Source organism: Falco peregrinus, chromosome Z (assembly GCF_023634155.1).
Source record: "Falco peregrinus isolate bFalPer1 chromosome Z, bFalPer1.pri, whole genome shotgun sequence".
Classification (NCBI taxonomy): Eukaryota; Metazoa; Chordata; class Aves; order Falconiformes; family Falconidae; genus Falco; species Falco peregrinus.
In genome coordinates, this window is record NC_073739.1 from 35,484,739 (window position 1) to 35,509,998 (window position 25,260).

A 25,260-nucleotide genomic window follows, 5' to 3' on the forward strand; every position below is an offset into this window, starting at 1 on the left:
GCTTTTCAACAGAAAAGTTGTAATTTGTGCCTATGCTGAAAGAATAAATAATTTGAGGTAAGGAAGTTCATTAAGAGATGAGAAAATTCTAAAAAAAAGTTACTATATTATTTAGAATGAAATACCCATCTCTATGTGTAGCAGTAATAGCAGCCGTAATAAACCACTGCTATGACTTTGGCAAAAATTCTACTTTTCTGAAGAAGTGTGTATTTCATTTGGATATTTACATGTTTGATAAGAAAATGTAGTCCCATATGTTGCTGTTCCAGGGCACAATGGTAAAGCTTTACTCCCTTAATTGATATTGCATGTATTTTCTTCTGAATTAACTTGAGAAATAGTTATCTACAGAGTGAAGTAATTTGGATATTTTACATTTGGCAGGTATTCGTTCAGTGTTTTTTTGTTTCAAAACACAGCTTTCTTTCTAGATAAATAACAGGATCCTTCCTTAAATTGTCATTGAGATGACATTACTGCTTTCTAGCCAACACTTTTCTATATGAAGTGTTTTAATTTGAAGCTGTGAATTGAGACCGTGGGGTTCACTAGGAATACCTTAATCACAACAAGGGAGCAATTGTTCTTTTTTCTTTTTTTTCTTCTTGTGGATTTAACCTTGGAGCAGTTCCAGCTGTGTTAATAAGCCACAGGAACTTCAGTGAACATACATATATTTAAAGAAGAAATTCCTTTTCTTACCTAATGCAGACAACTAAGCAAGAGCAGCTGCTTACTGAAGTCAGTTTCGTTTTCTCTGCATACGAAATTAATAACCAAGGACAAGACATGAAAATAGTTCACAGCCAGTAGTTGGCTGATTTACATCCAGTAGCTGATGTGGGATGTGGCTTTCACATATGACGTTGACTTTGTTTAATAGCTGAAAAGTCATAAAGCATTAATTGCATTTGATTCTTTTGGACATTTCTAGAAGCAGGAATCTAATTTGATCTAAATGAAATGCAGGTCTTATGTTTCATATGTTACACTTAAAAAGGTCAAATATAATCAATTCCCTTCAAGGAATGCCAAATATGAAAATATTATTAGTGATATATATTGAGTATTGTTGCAAATGCTTACTACTGCTGACTGCTTCATCTGCAAAATAGGTATGAAACTTGCGATGTGCATAGTTCTTTGGCAATAAACCGGGGGTCAGGCAGGATAGACAGCAACTGATAGTATTCATGTTGTTGTATGGAAAGATACTGCTAATGAACTTGAACTGCCATTTTAGAGGCCACAAGAAGGTTAGGGGACTTCTTTTCCCTGCAAAAAACTGGAGAGCATCAGACAGTTTCAGTTAGTACTTAGCATCAACAGGTGGAGGGAGGTTTGGGAGTTATCTTTCTGTAGATGCCACCAAGTTTTATCCAGCTGAGGACAGCCATCGGCAGTAGAGTGTTGGGTTTAACCCCAGCCAGCAACTAAGCACCACACAGCCACTCACTCACTCAGTCCCCACCAGTGGAATGCGGGGAGAGAATCAGAAGGCTAAAAGTGAGAAAACTTGCAGGTTGCATTGAAAACAGTTTACTAACTGAAATAAAATAATAATAAAAGTAATTGTAATGAAAAGGAAAATAACAGAGAGAAAGAAACCCAAGAAAGACAAGTGGTGCAAATGAAAGCAGTCGCTCACCACCAACAGACTGATACCCAGTGAGTCCCCGAGCAGCAGCTCCCCCACCAACCTCCCCCCAGGTTTCATTGCTGAGCATGACATCATATGGTATGGCATATCCCCTTGGCCAGTTGGGGTCAGCTGTCCCGGCTGTGTCCCCTCCCAGGTTCCTGTGCACCCCCAGCCCGCTCGCTGGTGGGGTGGGGCGAGGGGCAGAAAAGGCCCTGACTCTGTGTAAGCGCTGCTCAGCAGTGACTGAACATCCCTGTGTTAGCAGCACGTTTCCAGCACAAATCCAAAACAGCCTCTTACCAACCACTGTGAAGAAAGTTAACCCTATCCCAGCCAAAACCAGTAAAGTAAGGAAGATATTTCTGAGCATTATGCATTATACTAATAGGAACGCCCACAACACTTCAAAATGCAGCACTGGGTTTTGTCTATAGCAAAAGTAATCTTTCTGGGTTTTTTTAGCTCTTTATAAATGCATTGGCATTGGCTGAAGTCAGAGCTCTGATGTCTGCTTCTGGTATTGTTACCAGTGCTACTACTTAGAGCTACAGTATTAAAAGCAGCTCTATCTTTTCCAGTTTGCTCATCAAAACTTGAAAGAAAATGAATGTGACTGTGGAACTAATTCCAGAGAAGTATTTTTCTTCTTATTTCAGCCACTGGAGCATAACATTTGAAATAAAACATTATGTTTCACAGTGTTTCTTAATTCTCTTTATTTTCAATGGAGTTAATATAAATGATACCTACATTTACCATGAGATGACATTTGAAGGGCTTCAGGTTTTTTGCTTTGAACATATTTTGCCTTCTTTTTTTGTATCCCAAATTACTTTTACTGCCTGCTTTGTTTTTTCTCCCTTCTTTGGAAAGAAATAGTACAAGTTGAAACATTATGCGTAATTCAAATGTAATTTGTGCTTGTTTTGTTCAGACCTCAACAGCATTTTTTGTCACATGAGTTTTGTGTCCAAAACCTTCCAGCCAGTTCTATTGAGAGCATCGCTGCCAGACTAGTGTTGGGGTTACTACTTGAATTTCATGTTGTAGATGAGGTGTTGTACTCACAGGCTGACAAATACTTGGATTGTAAGAAGAATGACTTTTATCGTGTTAACTCAGAAAGATGATTATGACTAAATTTCAAACACTGTCGAACATTTCAAACTTGACCTTTACATGCAAACATCCAGCAAACATGTTGATCCAGAGGGCACCATTCCATTGAAAGGATGTTCCTGGGAAGAAGGCCAAACACTTAAACAGCATTTTGATTGCTTACTCTGAAATTTCAAGTGAGTGACAATAGGTTCCCATTAAATATATTTGTGGTCTGAAAAAAATTACCATTACCCCAGTCAAGCCGCATGTTCCTCAAGTTTTTGTAATTACAGGCATCTTACCTTTGAGAAGCTGAACTTGAACTCAAAAGCCTACCATTCAGGCTTCTATTTTTGAAAACTTAGGTATTATGTAGTAGAGGCATTATAGCCTCTGCAATTAATGCATTTGTCAAGGCTGCAGTCTCCTATGAATTCTTGTAATTCTGTGACACCTGACTCTTACACATTTTTAAAATCGTTAAAATGCTGAATGCTATATCAGTGCTTAATAGTGATAATGTAGGGGCACAGCTCTGTGCTTTGTGTTGTCTTCTTGAGTCTGTCAGAAGAAACACCTCTTCAGATTTGTGCCCTGTTGTTGTAGACATCTATTTTCATTTATAGTGGTATTGATATTTGTATATGTGTTCTATTGCATCTCATTAAGGTACCTAGCAATGCTTTTAAAGAATACATTTTCTGCACATTGCAGCCTATGTAATCAAGCAATATTACTATCTAGTAATATTATCACTGTTGCAATTTCTTTGCTACCTTTTATCCAATTTTGTGCCAAAATCAGTTGTTCTGACTTATGGGTAAGTAAACCTTTGTCAGATATCTGTTTATATATTTGAATGGCACTGACCACAATAAGGTTTCAGACGCAATTGGGGTCTATAGTGTGATTATACTATACAGTTAGTAATAATAAAAAATAATTGAATGTGGTGGTTGTGTTTCCTAGGTATAGCCTATCTGAGTGGAATGTGCAGTGAAAAACGAAAATGTATAATTGCAGAGGACAATGGTCTGAATCTCGCTTTTACCATTGCCCATGAAATGGGTCACAAGTAAGTATGTAGATAACAAACCCTAGTATATGTTAACATTAATAATATTATGGTTTGATTAATTTGATTGTGTACTTCAGGTGTTCCTTTTTTCTTTTAGGAAGGGTTTTAATTCTTATGAAACATTTGGAAAACTGTGGTTTTGTTATTAATAATTATAGTAATAGATTGATATATAGCATGTAAATTAAGAAAATTTTTACAACGTGGAGTAGTATAGAAATCTTTATAGCAACAGAATAACTAGGTTAGCTGAAAGACTGGCATTGTCTAGAGGAAAAGCAGGACCCCCAAGAAGGTGGTTTTGTGCTTTTTTTTTTGGGGGGGGGGACTGTGGTATTGTGTGTCAGATCCAACTCTGAGTAATGTTGTCAAGAAATATTTTAATGAGGTCATAAGTTGGAAGAGCCTTGATTTAATTTGTCTTTCTCAGGATAGATTCCATTAAAGTGTATAATAATCATTGGTCATCGCAACATTAATATTTTTTCCTCCCCTTAACAGATAAGGATGACAAAGAAAGGTAACTATCCTTCACAATTGAATTAGATGTTTGTACTCATTCCATGAGGAATACTTTGAATGTTGCAATAATTAAATTTGTTATATCCTTCACAATTGAATTAGATGTTTGTACTCATTCCATGAGGAATACTTTGAATGTTGCAATAATTAAATTTGTTAGAGTTGTGTTTAATTCTTGACTTCAGGACTTGTTAAAGATGATAACACATATAAATATAAAAATATTTGAAGACAAACATTTGAATGAATGTCAGATTGAAAAGAACTTCAAGAGGTTGAAATGTACCTAGAGTATTTCTCACAGAGATTTGTCTTGCTCATTCTTAAATGTCTCAGAAACAGAGATTAAATATTCATCACCCAGACCAAAAGTCATAAATCTTTTTTCAACATATAATGTTTTCTAGAAATTTTTCACAAACTCTTTCAGAATCTTGAAGTCATTTAACTATTAGCTTCTTTTTTTATGTAATATCTTTAACCATTCTAGTTGGTCTTGTTGTGAAGAGAGTCCTATTCAGCAGCATAGGAGAAGCAAAAACTTTCTCAAAGATTTTGCCTCTAAAAGTATAAATAAAAAACCCTTAATTTTTTTGTCTTCTGTACATCAAATAATTTACTTGCCCATAAATGATCATTCAAATAGACTCAAAATGTATGCAGTATAGACTTTGCTGATTTTCATTGATCAGCCTGAGAACATAAACAAACAAATAAATTCACAATACATTGTTTTGATCAGTATAAAAGTACCTTTGAAAAAGACAATAGTTTTCTTGGAGGGCTTGTTTTTATACACCAAACTCTGTGCTGTTATCTATATATTTGAAATCCATTTGCCTCTGGTAAAATTTTATGATCATTTGCAAACTCAGAATAATTTTGGAAATCTCTGTCATAGCCATCATTTGCATAATTGCAGGTATACTCCCTGCACTGAAACCTAGGTTTGCTTGTACAGGAACAAAGCTGAAGAATTACAGCTGATTATAGCACATAATTCAATACATTGCTATTTATTAAGTATTGTATTATGGTTGTCTTAGTTTTTCCAATTAAAACAGAAATATTCTCAATGAAATACAGTGGCAAACTAAACCTTACTTTGAAGTATGAAGTGTCTTTGTTCTAGCCATATATATCTGAAAGCAGTGATCTTTTAACGACATTGTGAATTAATGTTGGAAGTTAACAATTCATTTCTGACCTCCATCTTGAAATCGGTCAATCCAGGAGGCTCCTGGAATACATTGGCAATAACTTCCTTTTCTAAGTGACAGAGGAGCCAATGAGGAGAGGTGCTATCCTGGACCTTGCTCTCACCAGCAAGGAGGGGCTCATGGGGAATGTGAAGCTCAAGGGCAGCCTTGGCTGCAGTGACCATGAAATGGCAGGGTCCAAGATCCTTAAGGCAGCAAGGAACGTGCTCAGCAAGCTCACTGCCCTGGACTTCAGGAGAGCAACCTTTGGCCTCTTCAGGGATCTGTTTGGTAGAGTATCATGGGATAAAGCCCTGGAGGGAAGATGGGCCCAAAAAGCTGGTTAATATTCAAGCAGCACCTCCCCCAAGATCAGGAGCAATAGATCCCGACAAGGAGGAGGTCAGGCAAAAATGCCAGGAGGCCTGGATGGATGAACAAGGAGCTCCTGGACAAACCTGAACACAAAACAAAATCCTACAGAGCGTGGAAGCAAGGTTACCCTGGGAGGAATTGTCCAAGCAGCCAGGGACCAGGTTAGAAAAGCTAAAGCCCTGATAGAATTAAATCTGGCCAGGGACATCAAGGGCAGCAAGAAAAGCTTCTATAGGTACATCGCTGATAGAAGGAAGGCTAGGGAAAATGTGGACCCCATCTGGAAGGAGAGGGGAGATCTGGTTACCTGAGACGGGGAGGATGCTGAGGTACTCAATGACTTTTTTGTCTCGTTCTTCACTGGCAAGTGGTCCTGCTGCACTGCAGAAGACAAAGGCAGCAACTGAGAAAATGAAGAACTGCCTGCGGTAGGAAAAGATCAAGTTCAAGAACATCTAAAGAATGTGAAGGTGCACAAGTCCATAGGCCCTGATGAGATAAATCTGCAGTCCTGAGGGAACTGGCAGATGAGGTGGTTAAGCCACTCTCCATCATATTTGAAAAGTCATGGCAGTCTGGTGAAGTTTTTAGTGACTGTAAAAGGGGAAACAAAACTCTCATATTTAAGAAAAGAAAAAAGGAAGATCCAGGGAACTATAGGCCAGTCAGTCTCATGTCTGTTCCTGGCAAGATCACGGAGCAGATCCTCCTGGAAACTATGTTAAGGCACATTGAAAATAAGGAGGTGACGGGACAGCCAGCATGGCTTGACTAAGGGCAAGTTGTGCCTGACAAATCTGGTGGCCTTCTACAATGGGATTACAGTGTTAGTGGATGAGGGAAGGGTGACTGATGTCATCTATCTGGACTTCTGCAAAGCTTTTGACACTGCCCTGCATGACATCCTTGTCTCTAAACTGGAGAGATGTGGATTTGACAGACGGACTGCTCTGTGGATAAGGAAATGGCTGGAGGGTTGTACACAAAATGTTGTGGTCAGCAGCTTGATGTCCAAGTGGAGACCAGTGTCAAGTGACATTCCTCAGGGGTCAGTACTGGGATCGGCATTGTTTAACATCATTGTTGGTGACATGGACAGTGGGATTGCGGGCACTCTCAACAAGTTTGCCAAAGACACCAAGCTGTGTGGTGTGGTCAGCATGCTGGAGGGAAGGGTTGCCGTCCAGAGGCACCTTGACAGGCTTCACAGTTCCACTCATGCAAACCTCATGAAATCCAACAAGGCTAAGTGCAAGGTCCTGCATGTGTGTTGAGGCAATCCCAAGCACAAGTACAGGCTGAACAGAAAATGGATTGAGAGCAGCCCTGAGAAGGACTTGCGGGTGCTGGTGGATGAAAAGCTCAGCGTGGCCCAACAATGTGTGCTTGCAGTCCAGAAACCTAACAGAATCCTGGGCTGCATCAGAAGTGTGACCAGCAGGTTGAGGGAGGTGATTCTCTCCCTCTGCAATGTTTCCATGATACCCCACCTGCAGCATTGCATTCAGTTCTGGGGCCCCAACAAAAGAAGGACATTGGAGGAGGGTCACAAAGGTGATCAGAGGGATGGAGCACCTCTTCTGTGAAGACAGGCTAAGGCCGCTGGTGTGGATCAGCCTGGAGAAGAGAAGATTGCAGTGAGACCTTATTGGAGCCTTCCAGTACCTAAAGAGGGCCTGCAAGAAAGCTGGAGAGGGACTTTTGACAAGGGCATCAAGTGATAGGACAAGGGGTAATGGCTTAAAACTGAAAGAGGGTAGATTTAGATTAGGTACTAGGGAGCAATTCCTCACTATGAGGCTGGTGAGCCCCTGGAAGAGGTTGTGCAGAGAAGTTGTGGATGCCCCATCCCTGAAGGAGTTCTAGGCCAGTTGGATGGGGTTTTGAGCAACCTGGTCCAGTGGAAGGTGTCCCTGCTCATAGCAGCCAGGGTGGATCTAAATGATCTTTAAGGTCTCTTCTGACCCAAACCACCCAATAATTAGAGCACCAGTTACTCCATGCATTTTTGTTATCATGTTCCAAAATATGATAACAGAACAGAACACAATAAAATCAACAAAAGTAATAAAGTATAATTTCAGAATTGAATTTGTGTTTTAGAAGGAGCAAGATTAGTACATGGAAAGCAAAGGTATCATTTAGGTTTGATAGAAGACCTTGCATCTTGAAAATCATTGAATCACAAGTGTAATGAGAAACTTCAGGAGCAGTAGTGGTCACTTCCACTAATAAAATTGTGCAGGCTAGGATTCATATTTGTAAGGATCACTAAATATAGGCATTTGGCACATGGAATTTTGTCTCAGATGTTATGTCAAAGTGTTCATTTAACATTTATTTTGACACCTCATTGTTCAGCTGTGAGAGAAAGAATGAAGCCTTGCTTGATACCTGGGTAGATATTCATACAGACCACACTGTTTATATTTTAATGACTCTTCTATCTCGAGAAAGAAACGTAGAGAGGTTTTACAGGACAGTGACACTGTTTTACTCTTTTCAAAATACCTATCTGTGGAGTATACCAAGAATTTTGATTCTTCTACCAGTTAGTCCAGCAACTGTCTCAAAGGGTAGCTTCACCAGGAAAGGGTTTTGGGGGGGATTCATTTGGAAAAAAATGGAAAAAAACTTTCTGTCCACTTTGTCAGTGACAGCAGTCTTTCTTATGCATGATAAAAAGAGTCCTTCCCCTTCCATGTGCCTTCCCCTTTTCTGGGACAGACTGCAAAGGCAGTTTTTAATTCCTACTACCACATGATAAGCATAGCTTACTGTTGTTTTCCCAGACAGGGAAATGTGTCTATATTAGGATAGAATTGTTGGTACCTTTATTAACAGAATACATCTTTTATTACTGAAAACACAATTTAGATGAACAGTCCATGATTTGAATCACACTGCTGAAATTACCTGATTCCATAGGATCTTTCTTTTCATAAAGGAGATAGTTGACTTCTAGCCATGCAACATATTGTCCTGTTCTTATTTGCATAATTATTTAATTAATTTTATTTTAGATTCCAGAATGTGGTGTAAGAATTTTTTTAGAATAAATTAGAAAGTAAACAAGTGACACTTTAATGGTGTTTTACCACAAAGGAAAACAAAAGGACTTTCTATCTGTAGTGCAATTTTCTGCTCTGAGAAGAGAGATTAATTTTTCTGCATGCTTAGAATATTTTAGTTCATTCAGAAATTAATAATAAATGCAATAATAGATGATCTCATGACAGTGAACCAGAGTATGAAATTTTTACTACTTTTTACAGAGAAATGACTACGTTTCTCTGCAGTTTGTGGATAGCTCCATAAAACATGGATATATTTTTATATTATTTTTAATATATTTTTACTATCTGTGGTAAAAATTTCTGTGCTGTTTGTTCAAAAATGTTCACTTTACAGGAAATTTTATCTATAAAGCATAGTTAGTACCGATTTAATAAGAAACTACTTTTATTGAATTTACTCTTAACAAGAAAGATACAATGCTTTTCTTAGTTATTGTTTTGATAAAAGGTAATAGGGAGTTTTCAATTTGTATTGCATTTCAGCATTACATATTCTTTATTTCAATCATCCCAGTAGTTTCATCACAAATACTGCCCTTTTTTCTGTTAGACTAGGAAAAGAATCCATAAGATAACTGTTCAAAGTTATTGCAACAAAAATCCACAGTGCATGGACTGATTTGTAAAGCTTTTTTTTTTAAAGCATCTCTCTCTCTCTCTCTCTCTCTCTCTCTCTCTCCCCCCTATTTTTTTGATGTTCAATACAAGCAGGACATTATTACATCTCCAACAGTAGTAAATAGAAAGTAATGGCAAAAAAATAGCATGGTCCCAAAAGGGCAGTCACAAGGTCCTTGAGATCACCTTAGATTCTGTCATTCGGTTTTCATGTTTTAGTACGCAAGTTCTTTAAAAATGGATAGTCTCTGTCTCTGGTCTTCTTGCATGCATATTGAAGTAGGTGTCTGTGTTCCCCAGTCGTGAAGTTATGCTGATTTAAATCAGCCTAGAAGCTTACTGGGCAGATGGATATATCATACCAAACTTCCCAGTGGTCTGGAAATCGTCCAACAAAATGCACTTGAAATTAGAGATGACAGAAAAGGATGCAGTTTATTACATGCTTTGCATTTCCAGTTACTCTTACTCTCAAAATTTATATGGTGATTGAAAACCATGAGAAAAAATAGTTTTGCTTAGTCCAATTCTAGGAAGAGACAGAGGCTGAAGAAAGATCTTATTTTATGCAAACATATCAGAAGAATGCCTAGCAGAAATCAAATCTCATTAGCTTTTTGCTGGTAGCTAGACAGGCAAAGAGAAAAGCAGCTCAGGAAGAAATGAAGCACTGAGGCAATGAAATAGCACTGCATCAGCATTTTTAGTGAGTTAAAAAGATACAGTAGTTTTGTACTTTAAATTTAGATTAGTCAGTTCTTTCTCTCGTGAGGTATCAAGGTGTCCATTTCTGCCAGATTATAATATTCCAAGATGGATTTATAGTTTATTTTCCTTAGTATAACATTTGTAAACTGAACAGTTAGTAACTGAACAACAGCCTTACAGGAGGCATAGGCTTACCTGATAGTCTGATATATTTAAAATAGCTGTGAAAAAGTTGGCAAAAGATCATAATAGTTTCAGTGTTTTTTTGTTAATAAGGAAATTTTTTTTTTGTCTGTTCACTAAGTACATGATAGCTCAAAGTATTTTTCCTCATGGCATATTTTCTTCAATTTGAAGAAATGTTCTGTGTAAAATTTTTCCCTTGGCATAAGATTAAACCATAGACATAAACCATAGACTTAATTGTTTATCTTGAAATACTGCAGTTTGCAGGATGGGTATTGTATTTGCCATAAATTAATACTTTTCCTGTATTATATACTCTCTGTAAAAAACATCAGCAAGGGGCAATATGTATCTTCGTTATGATGCCTAATACATCTGTCGCATCAAAGCTTTACATTATTTATATACTTCAGTCAAAGGACCATGACACAGTCCTATGTCTAGATCTTCTTGAAGCATGATGGTAAAAGTGTTGGAGTAGTAAAGAAAGTAGCTGTTTAGCAAAAGTTACAAACTCAGCTGGATAGTAGCATGCAGTATATGTATAATTATAGGTATAGTAGTGTACATGTATTTTTTACCCAGTTGTTTTAAGATTGAAAATGTAATCTGAGTTGCCAACATCCTGGAGACCAAACAATAATTCACAGAAGAGAAATATTAATTGGCTAAATGTATCTCTTTTGATATTTTTTTTTTCTTTTCATCATCAAATTATTAACAAGAAGATTGAGCTTTCCTTGTCCAGCAGATGCTTCCTTCGAAGACAAAGTTTTTCCAAAAGAAATAATCTTCTACCTTTTAACATTGTATTTTTTCTGTAGCTGGGTTTCTTGCCTTTCAATTCACTTTAAGATAAATAATTCATTTACAAGTAGAAGCATGTGTCTTATGCCATTTATGCAATGGTCTGTGAAGCCCTTGTATGTTTTTAAACACTTATTAAAAAGTCATACTAACTGGGATGTTAAAAAAGGCAAATTACATATATCAATACATTTTTTGCGTTAATACTTTAAAATAGCTTATAGAAATCAGCTACTTACCTGTTGTTTATATCATTTTCTCTGTAAACATAGCAGTGTGATAAAATTTTTTTGTCAAAAAAGTGTGATACAAGTGCTAACAAAGTAGTGCAGATTCCGTCTCCCTGTCTGTGATAGTCAAATGAATGCTGTTATTTTCACTTATCAAATAGATCCTTGTGATAGTGTTACATGGAAAATTTCAGATTAGAGAGATTGTTGGAACAGTCATTGTACTGTTAAATGCCACATAAGCTTTTAAATCTTGTCATTTCCAAGTCCATAGTTTAAGAAGTTTTGTTTGTTCTAACATAGTATGGCAGTATTGCACATACTGATGACAAAAAGGAAAAGGAGAAATAAGAGGGAGGATAACGCTGTGGTTAATAATGCTTTTTAGTTGTTGTTGGGGGGTTTAAATTGGTACAATCCATTATATATCTGTGATTTATTTTCTAGAATTGAAAAAAAAATCAGTAGGATAATAATTGCAGTAAATGTACAAATGCTATATAGCAACCATTTATAAAAAAATAATTTTGAAAGAAATCAGGTGGCACCCTGATCCCATCTACATACAGGTATAAGCTGGCAGCTGCATTCAGAGGTTTACTATTTCCTTCACAAAGGGAAAGTTTTTTGGATAGTTTTCATTCTGTTCTGGGCTTAAATTAGTACCATTATTCTGGAACTGCAGTTTACATTCATCATTCCTCTGCTGCTTTTATCTCTTGAATTGAACTGTTACCTTCTAGGATTTGGGAATTTATTTATTATACTTAATATTTAACAACCTACTTCTGGTTCCTTCAGAACTTGCACTTACAGTTTTCCTAATCCATCTCTTATTTCCTAACTTGTCTCAATGTTAGTGACTGTAAAACACAAAGCAGTAGCAGTTCTTTTTAATCTTTTTAATTCTAGTTTTTTATGATTTGCAGATGGACCTAAATGTATTCTCCACATCTAGCTGAACTCACCCAATTAATTATTCCTATATTAAGTTTTTGCTACTACTTTGTCTTTGTGCCTGCATTGCCTGTTTCTAGTTCAACAGCATCATTCTTGTTCAGCTGCACTACCATGCCTTTGAGTGGAATGTGATGGTGATAACCAGGTCATCATCTACCATTTGCAAAGTGCATTAAAATAATTAATCACTAATCAAAAGCTTTCCACCTGGAAGACTGTGGTGTCACTGAGCAAATTCATGATGCCATGAATGTTGCATATGTAGGAAAATTTTGGAGTCTTACAGTGGCAAGAAATATAAAATAGCACTTCACAATTCAGGCCTGATTATTTCCAGAAGGTGTGTGTATAGCCTTATTTAACTTATTTAAATATACCATAATGACTGAGGACCCTTTGTTGAGACTTAAAAGAGCTTTTATGTCTTAAAACTTGGCTATAATAAAATCAAATTAAAGTGTGGTACTCGGTAATTTTTCAATATGTGCATTAACACTGGAATGTGTTTTGTGCCTGTAAGCATATAACCTATTCCCTTGATGACAGGAGAGATGCTGTCATCTATCTTGAATCCAGCTCTATGCATATAATTACAGCAGTAGTCAACTGTAAAAGAATTACTCTTTAATTGAAAAATGGAACTAATATTTGTCTCCTACTATTGGTGGCCTGAGTTGTTAATTCTGACTTCTAAGCACAGAGAGGTTAGAGATTTTTCTTTGTACTGTTCCTACTGCATATTAAACACCAATAGGGGTCATCTTCAAAATTTAGTAGAGATTGTTCTGACTTCCTGCATATCACAAAAAAAAAAACCCAAACCAAACCTGGCTGTGTTTTTTAAACAAGTTTTAGAGGTTTTATTAAATAAAAATATTTTTTCAGTTGACTTGACAACCATGTATAATGTCAGTGGGGTTTATTTGACCAAGGCTCTTTGTCAAAATACTTTTAAACTGAGATTATTAAAATACAGTTTAGTTGCATAGTGTGAGTTGAAATATTACTAATATTTTAGTTAGGGAATGCATTCCACGGGACGATTCCTGCTTTCATATTGTATCTGCTCTTACATAGTCTTTAACTAGAAAGGGTGGAGCATTTTTATATACCAGTGAAAAAATAACACTTCTGTTCTTAAAACAGATTTTGATGTATTTCCATATAGATACGATCTACTACTTGCTAAAGTGCAGCATTCTCATCTTTGTTAATTATGGGGTTTTTCATACTATTATAAAAGTTATCCTCTTACTCTTGTCTTCCTCCCACTTACACATGGTGTTGTTTTACCTTGCATGATGTTGAATGATCACAGCTGTGGGAGAAAAGAGCTTATAGACAGACAGGGCAATGTGCCCAGTGCTAGCATAATAAATTCTGTAGGAAGAGCACAGAACAGCCCCCCACACAAACACAGTTTCTGCTGTGCTTTTGTTTCAGTGAAGGGATGTAGTCTCTTTTGCGTAGACGGTACAGCAAGGAAGACTAGAAAATTCCATGACCACCAGTGTGAGCATCAAATATTGTTATATCCTTGCTTGTTAATGAAGAAGTAGATATATGTGCTTGCACTACTTACTCTTTTGCTGGATAGGGAGATAGCAATGACCATTCAACTTTCTTTCACCACACATATAATGTGATCTGGTGGAAGAAATCAGAAGTTAGTACTATTGCATATCTACTTTTATGTGCTCTTGTAATTGATACGAGGTCAGATAGAAGTAGATAGTCATTACCATGCTATAGAAGAGATCAGTGGTACATACTGAGGAAAAGATTTCTGAGAATGTTTAAGTGCACATTCTGTTGTTACTTTAGCATACCCTTCACATATTGTCTTGCAATTTAATCAGTTGATGTTCACATAATGACTTGTACTTTCCTTTTAAAGTAGCTGTTCATTCTGGTAGTTGAAGGCTTCAATAGTGTTCTTCACTGCTTGCCGGGTATTTTGTTAGGTGTACTTAATTTGGAGATGGAAGTGCATTGAGGAATGAATACCATTGGATTAATGTAGGTATTTTGAACTGCATTTGGATATCAAAGCAGAACAGAAGTATTCTAAAAGTATAGCAGCTGAAGTACTAGAAGATGGTTGTATTTATATTTTTTTTTATTAATGCTTAATGTTGCTGATATACACAGTTGTTAAAAGTACATTTTTTACCACATCTTAACTTAAAAGGCAATGTTGTCCTCAGCATTCATGTACTAATAGACTGTACAGAATGCTTCTGTGGTAATAGATTGGAAAAAAAGGTTACACTACTGTTTGTATGTAATGGTGGCTAGTGGAATTGGGTTTTGAAACAGCAAAGATCTTGGTTCAGCTCAGCACACATTTTTCTGGGTGATTTTACAGACTAATTTGTGACAACGTCTGACTTCAAGAATTGCTCTGCAGAGTGAATGGGAAATAATAGTAATCAGAAATTATTTGGGGGGAGGGTATTTCTAATTTTTAAAAAATGTTTTAAATATCACATAAATGTGTTAATTCCCACTGCATAAATGGGAGCCATTGATTCTATAATAATTTGTATCAACAAGATTTTGTGTACTTGTATATTGTAAATGCTTTATTTCAAACCATAGTGTATATATGATACTGATAAATGAGTACTTTTGCAGTAGAGTTGTAAGCAAAATCTATTTCTTGTGCAGGCAGAAAACTGTCATTAGACTTTCTGTGTCTTCTTCCATAGTTCTAGTGGCTATAACTATGGAGATAAGAACATCTTAAATTCTGCATGTGAGGCATGTAAGAAAGCAAGAAACGTGCAGTCATTTTCAAGTAGTTGTTTTGTCCCGTTCAGACAGTTCAGGAAAAGGCAGAAGCTAAGATGAGAATCAGAAAGATTTGTTTCGCAACTAACAAAATTACCCAATTCCTGCAGAGGCAGCTGTTCCAGTGGTCCAGGCTGTGGGGTGTAAATGTCTCTGTGAAAGACTGACACTCTGATAGGGAAGATAAAGCCCTACACAGCCTTTAAATCCATTTCATTAGTAAACATAAGGTATTGCATCTTGCAAAACAAAACAGAATTTGATCTAGTCATGAGGGGGTTTGGGGATAGAAAAGTGAACTGGTGTTTTTGGTGGCAGGTGGCAGACCTCTTTTGCCCTTTGGCACTGCAGTGTTGTGAAATATGGAGAAGCATGATGTACTCCAGTTTTTCTACAAAAGTGGCAAACTTCTATCTGTGCAGTCTCTAAGCAATTTGACTGCTCTTTGGCTGAAGGAATCAAAACAAGGTATAAAGCTTTATTCACTGTAAAGTTTTGCTTTTCTGCAGGGCAGACTAGGGCTGCAAAATTCCAGCACTGCTGTGAATCAAGTGCTCTGCAAAGTAGTCCCACGCTCATTTACAAATCTTCAAAACCAGCTGAGAGTATTTAGTTTCTCTTAATGCCAGTCCACTTTGTGTGGATACTTAACGTATCCACTTAGCTAATTTTGAAAACTTTAGTTTTATTTAAATCTACCTTCTTTCTTCCTCACTGTTTGCTGGTTGTGTAAATGAGAGTGGACAGTGAGCTTTCAGTTAAAGCAGAAACTTCAAGGAGATTTTTCATAGAATTTTTCATTTCAGTGCCCTGTGTGAGAACTCACTGGAATGCCTACAATGTTAGGTCTTTAAAAGCAAAATCCATTGAATTGCTTCCTCAGTGTTATTTCTAACAGTAGATTTAGGTGATTTTTTTTAGATACAATAATAATACATTAAACTAGTAAGCATTTTACTATTCTATAAAATTTCAGCAAACCAGTTCCGTATGGAATTAAGATAGAGTCACTGCCAAAATACTGAATGATTCACTGATCTCAGAAAGTAAATTCCCAGTATTTTTGTTACCCATTAGCGAGAGAAGTACAGTTCTTTAAGCCTAAAGTAGTTGTGCAGTTCTGAACATTCAAAAAGTTGTCTAAAGTGTATACTGAACAGCTGATTAGTATGTAATATTTCTCATCAAATGAATGAGGCTTCACTTTCACCTCCAGGATAGAACTGTGCTCCTTACACAGTTCAGGTAATTCTGTGAAAGGTGTGGAAAAAAAATCAAGAGAGATTTCGTGTAATATACGTGAGGTTTTCATAGCCTCTTGCAAGTGTTTTAACTTACAAACATTTAGAAAACAACTTGTTATTTTGTTGTGCTTTGGTTTACTTTTAATAACTTCAAAATTCAGCATGGGGATCAACCACGACAATGACCACCCATCCTGTGCAGATGGCCTCCACATCATGTCTGGGGAGTGGATTAAAGGACAGAATCTTGGGGATGTTTCATGGTCTCGGTGCAGCAGGGAAGATCTGGAAAGATTTCTCAGGTATATCATTCAAGAAAAAGAACTCTTACTGCATGTCATGTATAAATAGTTGCATAAATATCCTGAAATAATAAGTTTTCAATATTTTTTTACCACTTCTGTGGGAGATTTGTGTTTGCATAATCCATTAGAATAATCTAAGTAATCATGAACTGTGTAGCACTTGACTGATTAAAATCTGTTTTCAGCAAATACTTGTATTTTTATATTTTCATCTGTTAATTATATATACATTATACATGTATATAACTTTATACATGTGTAAATATGTTTTTAAAATATTAAGATGCTGTGTATTGAGGACTATTGGACACTGAGTGACCTATGAACATTATGTAGATTCTCTGATCTATGTTGTGTGGTTCAATATCAAGCCATGCAATATAATTACACTATGTTAATTTTTTAATAGAAATTCAACATGAGATATTTAATAGAGAACAGTATGCCTAGAAACCAAATGAAAACATTTAGTTTTAGTCTATAGCTATTAAAAGTGATGTTTTCCCTGAAGCTCTGTTGCTTTATTAAGTTTATAAATGTATCTGTTGAGAATTTACTTACAACAGTTAAGCAGTCCTCAAAATGTCTGCTTTATGACACTGGAATAGTTAGTATAAGTTGTGTCATTCTGACACATTTGTATTGAATCTAGACAGAAATCAAACCCATGACTTGATGTGTTAAGTGGTTTAAGTATTTTGAAATATTTTTCTTCAGTTTTTGAAAGTTAAATTTCTTACTACCAGCTTAGAAATGTATGATTTTTAAATGTGTGTATATATATATGATCAAAGTGATTAATCTGAGGTCCTGCTAGATGTGAGAACTAAACTACACAGCTGTTTATGCATTATAAGTTGTCTACTTTTTTATAATTGTCTAAACCTCTATCCAAACTTTAATCAGTTATTTTACACTAAAATGTTGTCTAGGGCTTTCATGAAATTCCTATTATAGCTGATAAATTATATTGTCTTTCTGCACATGTGCAACATCAGAACACACTGTTAACTTATATCAAGTAAGCCATATTAATTTATATGGAGTCATTTCTCTGAATGACAGCCCAATGCTGAGAAATTATAAAATCTTAAGAGTCCATGTTGTTCTAATATCAAATGCATGTTTAAGTCAGCATGACAATCAGACTTTTTAGTCTTTTGCTCAGTGTACGAATCTCTGCATATTGCCAGGTCAAAGGCCAGTAACTGTCTGCTACAGACGAATCCTCAGAGCCTCAATGCTGTGATTATTCCCTCCAAGCTCCCAGGAATGACATACACTGCAGATGAACAGTGTCAGATTCTTTTCGGACCAACTGCATCCTTTTGCCAAGAAATGCAGGTAAGGATGGTTGTATACTTCAGAAAATACACCTACCAACTCACTTTTCTGTCAGAGATATTTTTGTGTGTGTGCTTGAAAGTGAGCACAGCACCTTTGAAATGAGGAGTTTACACTTTGCTTTCCAAGGTTTAATATGAACATTTTCATTTGTTTGTCATGTAAGGCTTGCTTTAGATCTCCAAACATCCTGAATCATATCATTGTTGTGTTATATCATACCACTGAAGTACCCTGTACTTTAGAAATGGAAAATGTCAGACTGTGAAGTCACCTCATTGTAGTGAATGGAATATTTGCAATTTATTCCACTGGGACAAGATTTTGCATGTAGGTTCCGTTTCATGATGTTTTGGGTGTTGAACCTCTATATCTGACCTGACCCGCAGTAAAGTATTCTGTGCCTGTGCATACTCCGAGGGAGAATAGCGGTGTTAGCTGGGCTCTCTTTACTGCTGAATATACCCTTCTTTCCAGCAGTCCCCTGTGAGTCCACGCAGGGCTGTGCAGTTCCCTGGTAACAGGAGTTCCACTACTTAAGTGAGTTTTCTGACATTGCTTCACACCATTCCATGAAAAGACAGATTAACAAAATTGAAGAGGACTTAATAATTTTGTGGCCTCCTACTAGCAGACATCTGATTAAAGAAGCATTTTAAGGATGATTTCAACAAAGAAAAATTGTCCTTCTTTAATGTCAACAGGATGGTTACCAAACATGCTGGATAACCTTGAGAAGGTAACCAAGACAAGATGGGAAGATAAGATTACAAATGTATAAAGAGCATGGAGTATAGTTTGATAGAACAGGGTCTAGGAGGAACTGAAATAAAATTTCATCAGAGTCAAAGCAGACAGACAGCCTGGAAAGGTTACAAAATCAGAGAACAGTTGGGGTTGGAAAGGGGCCTCTGGAGATCATCTAGTCCAACCCTTTGCTAAAGCAGGTTCACCTACAGCAGGTTGCACAGAATCACATCCAGATGTGTTTTGAAAGTCTCCAGAGAAGGAGAATCCACAGGCTCTCTGGGCAACCTGGTTTAGTGCTGCCACCCTCAAAGTAAACAAGACTTTCCTCATATTCTGGTGGAACTGCCTGTGTTTCAGTTTGTGCCTCTTGCCCATTGTCCTGTCACTGAACACCACTGAAAAGAGCCTGGCCCCATCCTCCTGACACCTGCCCTGAAGGTATTTGTAGACATGGATAAGATCCCCTCTCAGTTTTCTCCAGGCTACACAGGCCCAGCTCTCTCAGCCTTTCCTCACAAGGGAGATGCTCCATCCCCTCATCATCTTCACAGCCCTCTGCTGGACCCTCTGCAGCAGCTCCCTGTCTCTCTTGACCTGGGGAGCGCAGCACTGGTCACAGCACTCCAGATGCGGCCTCACCAGGGCAGAGTAGAGCAGAAGGATCACGTCCCTCGACCTATCAGGAGTATTTACTTTGAAAGCATAATTCCTTACTCCTTTAGTTCTTCAATTCTCTTCATCTTTTTAGCTTGGATGTGGTACTCTTTCTTTAGCAAGTTTCAGTAAGAGAGTAATCTTTATCCTAAAGATTCTCAAAGGAAACAGTGTAATACATATATGATGACTGCATGCTGAAGTTGCCATAGCTGGGAAAAACAGGGGAACTGTAGGTTACTGGTTATTATTTTAGCTGACTGGTGAGCAGCAGAAAATGAAATTATTCTGCAAATGTTCTTAATTACTTCCAAGTACTTTTTTCATGAATTTCAATCTGTTTCTTGTTTTTCAGTACTTTGTTTTCAAGTAAAAGGTGTGATTTTGGTTGCTTATTCTCTAGAAACCTATTCTGAACAAGAAAATGGTACAGCATTAGTCCATCATTTCTTCTAGGTCTTCTTTACCAGGTAAAAGACTTTCAAAAGTAAGATGGTCAAACCCGGAGACTTGCTGTTGTGTAATATCTTTATATGCTTTTCATTTCTCTGGGCACTTCCCCTCCTTCAACAACCTTCTGTTTAGTTCTAATTCAGGCGTTTAAGATCAGATAGCTAAGTGGTCCTGTGCCTGTTGTGTTTTATTCATAGATGCAGTGAATATTCTTCCCTCGGGGTCCTGACTCTGAGGTTTTTTTGGTTTTCTTTTTTAATTTAGAAATGTTAGGAAGATAAATTCGGTTAACGCTACGCTGGTAGCGCTCAACTGTTTGCATAGAGAGTGCTTAAGCTTTGGGTGGTGGTACCTAATGGTCCATTTTTAATCTCCTTCAATCATTTTCTCTTCTTCCAGCACTTTGTATGTTAGAAGACACATTTCAGATAAATGACTTATCATCCTTCTTTTTTTCCCCACTTACTGATTCTTACTTCCAATTAAAATGGTTATTTTAGGAAGATTCCTATGAAGTGTCAGTATTAAGATACCATTGTAACTTGAATCCAAAGACATGCAGGCTTGCTTTAAAGAATAAGTAGGTTAGTAATGATGCAAGGCAATACAAAAGGTGAGTGGTCTTTTCAAGTGTTCTTTTTTTCTGACAAACTGCAATTTAATTTTCAGTTTTCTTCATAAACCAAGTCTGCTGCTTGATGACCTTATGGTCTTAACAGTAAGAAACAAGAGAACTTATTAAGTTTCTGAGAAGAGAGCAAGGGGAAGAACCTTCTGCAGTTTCACCAAAATCCTCTGCAAACCTGGAAATCATATCGGCAAATAGTGACCCACAACATTATTGTAGTGCATCTTTAAGTACTTTACACCTATTAGAAATTACATAAAAATGAATAAAAGACACTAAAGACAGAACTGAGAAAAGCTGGTGAGGGCATGGAGGCATAAGAGGAGTTCTCCAAAGCTGCACTGCCAACCTTCATAAAGTCACCTTGTTTATTTAAATCTGCATTCTTTAGTCTAGAAGCAAAGTTTACATTCCCACTCCCCAACAAAAACATCCAAGAAATTTCACCCTCAGTCTGTAGACCTGAAGAGCTAATTACAGCAAGTTTAGGCACTGTATTCAGATCTCTTTTATTTTGTTCCCTGATGTGAGTCTTAAATTTAGCTTTTCTGTTAGGCAAGTTTTAGTGAAACTGACTAGTAAACTAGGCAAGTTTACAGTATCTTAGTCCAATTAAGTAAGATTTGTGTGGTGAAGAAGAAATGCAGCAATGGATAGAGCACAGCCCAAAGGACAAGAAAGCTGTCCTGATCTTACATACATTTCTCCTATGTATGAAGAGTAAGAAAGAAAGAAAGAAAAAAAGAAAAAAAAAAAAAAAAGATGTTGCAATTTAAATTGGACTAGAACCAAGCTATATAAACTTTCCAGAAATCCTGCATGAGTTCTAGTACATGGGCTGTGCAACACCAACATTGTCTAACTGCGAAGTGCCATTAATCAGTAGCTAATTTTATCATCTCCCTCTGAAATACGAGGATGTTAGAAATAACGAATATGGTGACTTTCACCTACCAAATAATTGCATTTTACGTATTATGAAAATGATTCAAAGTTCACTGTGTTGGTTTTGCAGATTATTGTGGCTGCCATTAGAGATGTCAATGTTTAGAAGACTTTTCTAAATTGAATATGGCATTTCATTAGTAACAGTACTAATTTATTAAAATAATTATTTTACTATACATTGCAACCACTGAATTTTCCAAACTACTTTCTTTTATCTCTGTATACTCTCTTCTGCTCTGCCAAAACCTGGCATTTTACTGTGGTTACAGCTGTTGTCCACAAGCCAGGAAATGAGAAACTACTGCTTGAAGGTTCATTTAAACTTCAGTAAATCCAACAATTTATAGCCCAGGACTTCTTGGATACGTTCTACTTGCTGAACAGTTCATGCACCTCAGTGTAACTATGTAAAAGATAAATTAGGCACTATGTCAAAGTATTACATTTTTTGTGACTAGAAGATAATTTGATGACCAGACTTCCATGCAGTATTTTACATTAAGCAAGTGTGTTTCATATATAACAGCTATTCAACTAAGAAAACAATTGAGTAATGATGGAAAATAATTTGCTTAATGATCTAAAAATAATCTACAAATATCAGTGGTGCCATCAATAATTCAATTCTGCTGAGATGTAGTTTTCTGCAAATGTTATTACTGAGCAGCACTTTAGGATAATTTACAGCCATATTACATGGCAACTTCTGAGAAACACTGCAGATGCCAGTGATTATCCCTTGCTATCAGGAATTTCTCTTTACAATTTAATGGCCAAAGCAAAGGACTGAAGGGACCGTTGAGGGCCTATTCCTGTATTTTCTTAAGTGAGCCCCTTCCACTCCTCTTTCATGAATGGTGTCCAGACTTTATTTCTTCCTTTTCATCTTTATTTCAAAGACTTTTTTTCATACCCTAAACAAAATTTATAGAGCCTGAAAAAAGTGTGAGTGGATCTCAGAGTATAGGATTTATACCATGTCGCCATGCTTATCTTGTAAGGGAGCCAAGTTTGCCCACGATGTCTCACACAAGAATCAATCAGACTCTAACATTGTTTCACATAACAGATAGTGCAATCATGGCCCAGAAGTAGTTCTTGATGATTAAATGTGATTGTAGAACTTGACAATTGAATATAATTGTTGAACTATTAAACGTTGGCTTTTAAGATTAAAGTGCAGGATGCAAACGCTCTCTAGTCAGTTTCACTAAAACAATTCTTGTCATAACACAGCTGTGACCTCTGCAAAAAGTAGGAGACTGGTTATATTTCATGGTAATTTTTAAGGCATTTCATGGATAGATCACAATGAAAGGAGAGTAAGTCATGGAAATGTTATAGGTCTATTTAAGTGTCTCCACCACCACACTTTAAACAGTCTTGACTCTGCACACAGTTCTGAAATGCTCTTTCTCTGGTCTTTCTTCTCAACTGGACCTTCTTTCCAGATGCTTATATGACTGGAAATGCACCCCTCTGCACACAGACCTGCCTCACTCTTTTCCTTAAGGAAAAAAAAAAAACAACCCAAAGCTGAGTGACCCCTGCTTTTTCTGTAGTGAGCTGTGACTTTCATGTTGTATTTACAAGTTTTTGTTGTTAAAACCTCACAATTAATGTATTCTTTCAGAAAAACATCCTTTGTGTGTGCTTGACAATATTTTGTTTTTCAATGTACACACAATGAAATATTTTACAGATTGTGAGTAGTCTACTATCACAAGTATAAGTTTATAATCTCCAATAATTTTTATTTCCCTTGGCTACTCTGAAAAAACTGTAATGGCTGCTGAACTGTGCTTATGATAGATAACTAATAAACCTCTGTGAGCATTAAGTTATCTATTCCAATTTTGAGTGAAACTTTCTTGCTAGAGGAGTAAATTTCTGCTTTAGAAGTTTGTGTTCTGATTTTGGAGTGACTGTAATATCGACACTGGCCTCCAGATTTCTGTTAGTTTTCAAATCACTCCCGATCTGCAGCATTGCATGCTGCTAATGAAAAGTTGTGCCTCATGGTTTTTCCCAGCCACATGCAGAAGTCCCCAAATGTCAAGAGTTAAATGGTAACACTAATCTCTATTTCTTTTAATTCTGCAGCAGAAGTAAAATCTGAAGAGTAATTAAAGAATCTATTTGTGATTTGGCTGAAACAGAAAGCCCAGAAAAAAACCTAGATGTCACCCTCCAATGTCATTAATTTCGTATCTCCATTTTCTTGGGTTAAAGGAAACTCAGTCTAAGATTAAATTTTATAGTAATATTGAATGCTTATTTTAAAAAATGGTGAAAAGAAGTGAGTGTTTTTAGAATACAGCTCACTTAAGGCTCAAAGATGTTTGTAGCTGGGGAAGTTAGATTCATGGGTCATAGGGAGCTGGTACACAAATATTTGTAGAAAAATGCACATGTATGCAAACCATATTAACAAATCAAGAATTTTGATTTGTTTTAATTGATTTACTTTACACGGCTTAAGTACATCTTGTGTTCAGGTACCCAAATCCTTGTAAATCTGACTTCATGTCTTCCTAAGTTTAGAAGAGTTGTTTCAGAATTTGTAAGGAACTGTAGGTTTGTTTTCAGCCATTCCATGGTTATAGGCAAGTGAAATTGAGCACAAGATCGTTGTTTTTAGGGAGGGGAAAAAAAAAAAAAAAAAAAAAAAAAAGGATAATGTACTTTAAAATGTGATAAGATAAAGGAAAGTCTGACTTTCTTTTCTTTGAAGCCTGAATGGCTTTTCCTCAAATGTCATCACCGTTAAGTGAAGATTTAGGAATATGAAAAAAATATTTTATTTAGGAACTTTAAATCAGCATATATTTTTGTGGAGTTGTTCCAACAGTCTAGTTTGTCATTTCATAGTTGGTATGGAAGCACTTTTTGATGAACATCTGATACTGTGTCTTGTCTACATTGTCTTCCAAAACTGTCCCAGAAGTCTTCTTGCTAAGGTTAGTTCTCGTCTCCAAAGTTACGTCTTAAAGTGCATGTTTAAAAACAATTTAAAAGAATAAATTATCTTTCTCCTTTGACCAAGAACAAAAATTACTGTTTGATGCTTGAAAAATACTTGTTAAAACTATCCAGGAACAGGTTAGGACCAGTAGTTATATTTTAGGATATGCATAAGCTAACTCTTGTCTTGTCAATTCAGCTTTGGCACAAAACTGTTACAGGATGAATAAAGACTGAGTCTGACTGCTGCCATCCTGTCTCTTCTTTCTGTGCAATACTTCAGACCTCTACAATCTTTGACTGTTTTTTGAAAACTGATGTTACAGACCCCTTACATGCAAGGCTGTCACTGGAACTGTCCTGTTCCTTGGTTCAGACACTGTCTTTTGTTGAATTATGTTTCCTGTGCTGTGAGACTTTTTCAGGGTAGTATAAGATTTATCTTACATTTTTCATGAGTAGTGGTAAAGACACAGTTTCTTACTGGCTTTACTGATGTAAAAAATTCTTTCAGTCAGAAAAATGTCTTCTGGCAATCCTGTTTTCAAAACCCCAGCTGATCTTTATCTTTGATGCTCCCTGAAATCCAACCCCCTCTCCTGATCCTTCTTGCTCCTCTTTGGAAGTACTGTACATATTTAGGGGAGGGTATCAGTCTGCACATGTAATGA

General features: G+C 36.6%; 1 protein-coding gene across 1 annotated transcript in view; it reads left to right on the forward strand.

The window, feature by feature from the left end:
* ADAMTS19 (ADAM metallopeptidase with thrombospondin type 1 motif 19) overlaps positions 1 to 25,260 on the forward strand; it is a 150,724-nt gene that overhangs the window by 71,406 nt on the left and 54,058 nt on the right. The window contains 3 exon segments of the mRNA XM_055791485.1: positions 3,716 to 3,821; positions 16,705 to 16,845; positions 18,042 to 18,192. Of these exon segments, the coding sequence (XP_055647460.1) occupies positions 3,716 to 3,821; positions 16,705 to 16,845; positions 18,042 to 18,192 (398 nt within the window).